At 35.3% G+C, this 7,567-nt stretch overlaps 1 protein-coding gene across 3 annotated transcripts; it reads left to right on the top strand.

The window, feature by feature from the left end:
* The first annotated feature begins 3,895 nt into the window (after nt 1–3,895).
* On the top strand, nt 3,896–6,899 carry LOC110714963. 3 transcript variants are annotated; one of them, XM_021893682.1, is made up of 4 exons: nt 3,896–4,748; nt 5,460–5,639; nt 5,709–6,091; nt 6,168–6,899. In XM_021893682.1, exons 2-4 carry the CDS (start codon nt 5,630–5,632, stop codon nt 6,384–6,386), a joined length of 612 nt encoding a protein of 203 aa, XP_021749374.1. In that variant the 5' UTR covers nt 3,896–4,748; nt 5,460–5,629; the 3' UTR covers nt 6,387–6,899. The 3 variants fall into 3 exon arrangements, with proteins under 3 accessions (XP_021749374.1, XP_021749315.1, XP_021749246.1); XM_021893623.1 differs by having other exon boundaries at nt 3,896–5,386; XM_021893554.1 differs by having other exon boundaries at nt 4,663–4,748; nt 5,059–5,639.
* Nucleotides 6,900–7,567: the final 668 nt, after the last annotated feature.

The raw sequence follows: 7,567 nt of genomic DNA, 5'->3' as shown, positions 1-7,567 counted from the left end.
CTTGTTTTTTCTATTAATACAAAAGTTCATTTTTTCTCCTTTGTTCTACTTAGTAGAGAAGGAGAATCAATGAACTTTGTTACCTTACAATCATCAATGAAGTTGAGCAAATGTTTATGCATTCCCATTCCGATGGTGGAAGGCGGCCGTGTTGGCAAAAGCGAAGGCGGCTGGCGGGAGATGGTTGTATTGTATATAACAAGTGACAAATGATGGTAGAAATGTCCAAAAAATTTTACTACTACTACTTCAAAAAGACTTTGCAACTGCGCTCTCCCGAGTTTCTAGCCCTTTTTTTGGGGCAGAATTGGGAGAGCGCCAATGTTGCATCGTGGGGAATTGAGGGTAGCGGTCCGATTGTTACTTTTATTTAATTTTTACTATTTTTTATAAATTAAAACTCGTTGAAACTCTTATTATTACCTTTTTGCCCTTATTTTGATAAAAGTAAGTGGAAAAATCATGTAATTGTTTGTGAGTTACGGGGATGTAAGAGATGCATTCTAGGGTATTTTAGGAAATTTTCTTGTTTTTTTTGGGTGTTTGATGATTTTGGGTATCTAAAGTTCTTTCTACTGGGAATGCATCACTTACACCTTCATCCAACATTATTACTCATATAAGTGCTGTATTATTGTTATGTTTTAATAAATGGTATTGTTTGCTTCTATCTATTTCTTATTCGAGCCGAACCCATCTCTTTGGGAATAAGGCTAACCGGCTAAGACTTTGTTATTGTTGTTGTATCTATTTAGTTATCATACATATAACTAGTGTAGGCCCGGGCGATACCCCAAGTTACTGCATTATTTCCATGACAAAAATCCTTATTAATATTTAATTTTTGTTGAATGACATGTAATATGGTAATAGCTTAGTGACTAATACGTTGAAATTTAAAATTGAGGTTGTGGGTTCAAATCTTAAGAATCATATTTTTAGACGTGGAGTGAAAATTGGATTAAATGAGGAGTGCGCCATGTGGCACCTAAACTTCTTTAGGAACGCCTTGAAGAAAGCGCCACGTGGCATCTAAACTTATATAGGAACGTCTTTTAATATATAGTATAGATTGTTTGATATTGTACGTGTAATGGTAATTTATTTGCCTACTATACTACGACTAATTCGGATTTGTACACTTAATGGTACGTCTTGTTATATTATTCTTAATGCTCGAACCCAAGAACCTTACCTAAGCTGGAATATTCTGTTTGTGTTGTATGGGACGGGTACCCGTACCATTAATACTAACTAGAACATTTGCTTACACTAGATAAACACAGTCTAAAAGTACTGTATTGTTTATGAGTGAAGTGGACAATTTGGGAGGCAGGAGAAGTTAGTTTACCAAAGATCTGGGATTCACAATAAATTTTGGTTGAATTAGTCTATGTTTGCTAGCTAATAGTTCGAGCTAGAACATTTGCTTACACTAGATTTCAAACTCAGAAAATTTTAAGTTCAACCCATGAATTTGAGAATTATCCACACAAATACAGAGTAACCCTTTGTACCCGTGAGAATTTTATTGTAGTCTTTTATAATGTTTTATTGATCAAATAGTTTATAGTAGACATATTTTTTTTCAAGTAATTAATTATATTAATGCTCTCCATTAACTATTACTAAAGTAGAAAATTGCTGACATCATCCTCTCCTCAAATTGTATACATGTCGCTCTCTCATAAAAAATTTTCCCGCCTAATACACTTATGATGTCATATATATTTTTGAGTTTTTTTAAAAGAATTGGTTATTTTTAATCATTTTTATTTCAATATTTGACTGTGTCAATAAATAAATAAATAATATTTTTGGTTGGAATAAATAAAATTGATATTGAGCTAAAATATTTTAGGTAACTACGACAATTTTATAAATTTTTTGTAAGGTTTTTCTATTATTTATGTGTCTGTAAAATAAGGAGTGTGCAAGCAACCTAGCTATGAAGTCACATAATTATATACGGATGTTTGTTATACAAAAATGAACTAATGTTGTCGTTAAATGTTACCATTGTTTTGCGTATTTTCAAGGTGCTTCAACTTATTTATTTATTTATTTATTTATTTATTTTATTATATAGCTTCAACTTATTTAAGTTACATTTATTTTTAATTTGTATTTGGAACTAATATATAAATTCATAAGCATATGGTTTGATTAGATCAGATTGACTTTCATTTTTATATTTTGTTACTAAGTAATTTATGATGAAAGATACTTCGTATGTTCTTATGATCTAATTTATAAGTATACACGGGGAAATAATAAATAGAAACAATTTATTTCATACTAATAATTTTTTCAATCCGTGCATTGCACGGGTCTAATCTGTAGATTGTATTATCAACATTTTTTTTTATTTATCAAATTTTTAGTTTTATTTATGAAATTTTTATTCTTACTGTATAGTTTCTCAAAAAATATTTATTTTATGTTGGATTAAAATGTTCAAATTCTATATATTTACATTGTAGATATTATAAGACTAATTGTGACCATTTTATGACGTAAAAAAAATGAATCGATCATATTATATATATCATTAAAATAATATGGTAGTCATTATTCAAATGACTGATGTAAAATCGTCCTTGTACCCGTAATTCACGTGTCCTAAATATCTCTTATATATAAAACCCTAGCCTCCTCTCTCTCCCTTCTCTCTCCTAAACTTTAGCCTCCATTGTCAATTTTGAAGGGGCTTCCATCGGATTTCACTGGTGAAAAGCCCCAATCTTTATTTACCTTTAAGTTTTTTGTTTCTTAGGTTACAATAATGTCTCCCTCGAAAGAAAGATTTTATCTCCTTCGAAAGACAAAGTTTTTTCGATCTCCTTCGAAAGACAAGGTTTTTCGGACTCCTTCGAAAGACAAGGTTTCATTTGTGTTTAATTTGGTCTCTGGTTGTGCGGGGCTACTATTGATTATGGCTCGGATTCGGGTTACAGAATCAACACAAGAATTTACTTTCTCACAAAATTATGAAGCGGCGACAGATCCACTCAAAAAGTTGTATGCGGCAACGAACCGAGAATGTGCCGAATTGTTATATTCATGTATTTGGATTCTTAGCCCTTCCCCGATTAATTCTTGTTTGATTTTGTTAAATTCGTTTTCATTATCGTTAATTGTCAATTATAAATGACGTATGGCTATCATTAATGAAAATTAATGTCCTTTAGGAATTCTTTCAAAAAAAAAAATAAATCTCTTATATATGTAGACATGCTCACAAAGGGAATAAAGTTACACCATTATCCACCAACCATACTCTAACAATGTATTAATACATAGTATTAGTGCGAAACAACAAACAACAAACTACCACAAACCAACTCTTATACAGAGTACAATTTACAAATGAGGGAAGGGGATTCCAACCTTTGACCTATTGTACAATTGTACAGATACCAAATTACCAATACCCTCAGTTTTTGCAACTTAGATCTATTAGTTAGTCAAAAAATGGTTTGACTCATAAACCCATTAATTGTTAAACCTTGATGAGGCAACAACCTATGTTGGTCTTTCAAAAAAAAAAAAAAAAAAAAAAAAAAAAAAAAAAAAAATCTTAATTTATGAGCAGAATATTTGCAGAATCTTGAACCTAAAACTTTTAGTCCAAACTCAATGCATTATTATTATGACAAAGCTAATTTGATGTTATATATTGCATTAAAATTGTATTTAACATATAAATTTACACATTTACTTAAATAAAAAAATAAAAAAAAATGGGGGGAAGGGGCTGGTGCCACCCAGGCCCCTTCATAGATCCGCCAATGTACACATGTAATTGACATTATATTCAACATAGTAACTCCTAATTTTGATATAGTAACTCCTAATTTTGATATAGTAATCTTATTTTTAACATAGTAACTGTTAATGCAAAAAATTAAAATCGTCAAGGAACGACGTAAGGCTGGGACGTCGACGGCTAGACAAACTATGCTATGAATAAACAAAATGGGGGATAATAAAGATGAACAAACGATATTTTGATGACGCAGAAAACCCAATGAAGTGGGAAAAACTGCGGGTGGTAGAAATCCATCGATTGCACTATGAATAATCAATTGTTACAATGAGAGCTTAGAGAATACTTGAGAGAGTACCGTGTGTTCTACATCTAAAATAAAAATCTATTTATAAAGGAGGAATTGGCAGTCTAGGTCTTCAAAGTAGCCGTTGAGAGAAGATAATTATCTTCCCCTGAATCTAGGAAGTCAGTTGATTGACCCGTTCTTCTGATTCATTGAGCACAAGCAACGACCTTATCTTGTTTTAAACACTGAACTATTTGAACTGCAGAATTAATCAAATAAATCCCTGGATTGCAGGGACGTTAGTTATGAACTCGGGATGACGCTTCTATACGACGCCTAGGTCTAAGACGCGTCATGAAAATTCTGCACTAACAATTTGCCCCTGATTGATGCTTTGGATTCCTCGAGCTTCGGAGTAACAATCTTACTCTGCCAACTCAGCGCATTACCCTGAATTTTCTGGCCGTTACTTTAGCTTGTCCAATTTTTTAACTTCCACGATGTATCACAATTCCCCATTTTCTTTTGGTGAAATAGCTTCCAACTGTCCCTTACAAATTCTGAGCAATTACTTTCCCCAATTCACTTTAAGCTTTTTCAAAAAATTTCAAATTTTTCGAGCTCTTTCAAGTCAAAGAATTCCGGTGCTCTTGAAGCTTTTTTTGGTACGATCTCCGTACTTTTAACCAGGTAATTTCTTCAACTTTGACTTTCAATTTCTTTATTTTCTTGTTTTGAGATGAAAGGGGGTAGTTCTAGATCTAGGTTTTCACTTAGAATTTTCGAGAAATCTAGGGATTTACCTATTGAAACTATGGCGACGCTTGAGAATCCTGCAAGGACAATTATTGAAGAGGAACTTCCATCCTTTTCTTCCATGTCGGGCTCCCCTGAGAGTGCCTTAATGGTATTCCCTTCAAAGGACAAATGTCCTGAAGATTGTCCTGAAGGCCACATTGTCTTTTATGAGTATCCCTTTAAACTGTGGTTTAAATTTCAGTTCGATTCCTTGACTCGTTCTTTCATGGAGGTGCTCGACCTGAGCCCAGGGTAAGTGATGCCCCTAGTCTAGAGAGTTGCCCAAGTGATCGCAAAAGTGACTGAAGGTTAGGAAGATCCCTTTAATCTTTCCGACCTGGCTCACGTATACAAAATCCATGTTGAAGCTTCATTCTAACTGATGTACCCTTCACGTGGGACGTGGTCGTTCTGCCCTAGTTGGGAAATTGAACGCCAATGATCGTGGATGGAAGATACGTTATGTGTTTGTTGACAGGGAGACCTTAGGGAAGACGCTCAATGGAAAAGGACTGGGTGGCGTGGCGGAGGTATACTTCACTTTTTCTTTGTCGTTTGCTGGTATTTGTGGTTGACAATTCTCTTATATGCTTCATTTTGCAGTGATTGACGTGAGCGCTGTCGCCGTTGGAGATAAGAGTGACGACAAGGTGAGAGCTTTTCTGAGTGTTCCACTGAAGGACAAGACGTTCCCTTGCATTGGCACAGAAGTTTCAGAACGATCAAGCTCTGATACGGAGGAGGACGTGAGAATTCTTGACGATACCACAACTATGGCTTCAGGTGACGCCTCATTTTATTGTGCTTTTCTTTAAAGGTTTTAACTTTCCCTGACCCTTTGGTTTCTTCCAGACGCTGCTCATTCGTCCAAGACCCGAGTTAGTTCCATGACTATGAGTGAGATGATTGAGAGGGCTACGAAGAAAAGGAAGCAAACGGCTGGTGCTTCTACTGCCCCTAAGGTGGTCATTGACGCGAAACCCCTTAACGTCCAGATTCCTGGTAAGAATCCTGAGGACAAGAAAGTTCCCAACGTCCGTACTTCTTCTGCCAAAGAGAAGCAAATCAAAGAGGAAGAATATGAGGTTAGGGTCCCTGTCAGTTTTCTGTCTAGGGACCCAAATGCTGTGCCGCTATGGCCTACCATAGAAAAACTGTTTTTCTCTTCTACTAAGCGTTTAAGTCAATTCAAACCTCCCGAAATAGTCGGTGAAGCTATCAACCTACAACTGAATGTAAGAAGCTTGTTCTTCTTTCCTGTCTTCTATTTATATGTATCATGCATCTTATGACGTTAATTTGATTTTGTAGGCTTTTCAGGATCTACTGGCCATTCGAGGCCATTTTATTTCAAATGAAAAGGAGCCGGGCACTGTCAAGAATGCACTTATTGCTACAAGAGGAGAAACTCGTACTAGCAATGAGGAGTTAGCCAAAGTAAAGCGTTCATTAGACACTGCTCAAAAAGTACTTGGGGAGAAAAACAATGAAATTGCAGGTTTGAATACAAACGTTAACGAGCTGAACTAGAGAATTGCTGACCTGACTAAGAACATCTCTGAGTTAGAGAAAGAGCTAAATGACGTCCAAGAGGACGCTAAGGACTCCAAGTGTTTGAAACAACTAACTGGGTGGGCCAAGGTTTTGAAACTCTTCTTGGCTGATCGTTTGACTAAGGAGGATGCTTAGAGGGAGATTGGTGACTACCTTCAGTCCTTGGGCACCGCGACTGACATCAAATCTGAGTCCGAGAAAGAAGCTGAGGAGGCCAAGTCTACAGCTTAGTCGGTGCCGACCGATGTCCAGAACCTGTCTTCTACCTTGGTTGAGACCCCAACTCCGAATGTTGAGCAAGTTCAGGATGTTGATGAGGACATTGTTCAGGATGCTTAACTGCTGGGGTCTTTTTCTTTCAATGTTCTTCTTAATCTGTGTTTTTAAATCTGTGAACTTTCGTATTTTGTGTTTTGGGCGCCTATAGGGAATATTTCAAGCATTATCCTTAGCTTGAACCCCACTGTGATCATACACTAAAGTACGGTAGCATCCAAAGGGAAAGAAGATAGAGCAAAAGAATCGCCAACAAGTTTCTTTTAGGAACTTATAAACCGTTCATGAGGTGAAGGTTACACCCCTTAACGATCCAGGAGATTGTCAACTCCAATAGGTCTTGAACCATGACTGGTAGTTCGGGGATGAAGGTACAAATCCAACCTAAAAGAGATTGAACTTGTCCTAATAATAGGCCTCTACTTTATTTTGATCGTACTCATGTGCGCTTTCTGACTAACATGCAATCAATAGGTTTAGCCCTAAACCTGTTGATCTATGTTGGTTGAATATTAATGCACAAATAAATCTATTATTGGCGATCACTTGAATTATAATCATATTAACCCTAAACAAGATTATTAATTATCTTATTAAGCGTGATTACAAGTACCAATTCCCTTTAAACATGTATAAAAGGCGTGATCAAGCAATAACAATAAATAAAATCAAGCAACATAATAATCAATGAAAATAAATCATTATAATTAATCATAATCATTATCATATTAAAGCATAATAATAGAAAGTTCCTAGGCATGATACTAACAAGATTAATAACAAACCCTAGCATGTCACTAAACAATAAATATTAAAACTTTTAGCCCTAACATAAATATTAGGAAAGAAAATAGGAGGCATCGCAGGAATCACAATTGTCA

The sequence above is a fragment of the Chenopodium quinoa genome, unplaced genomic scaffold (genome assembly GCF_001683475.1).
Source record: "Chenopodium quinoa cultivar QQ74 unplaced genomic scaffold, ASM168347v1, whole genome shotgun sequence".
Lineage (NCBI taxonomy): Eukaryota > Viridiplantae > Streptophyta > Magnoliopsida > Caryophyllales > Amaranthaceae > Chenopodium > Chenopodium quinoa.
The sequence above is the reverse complement of the archived record's forward strand: the minus strand, read 5'-3'. Positions and strand labels throughout refer to the sequence as shown.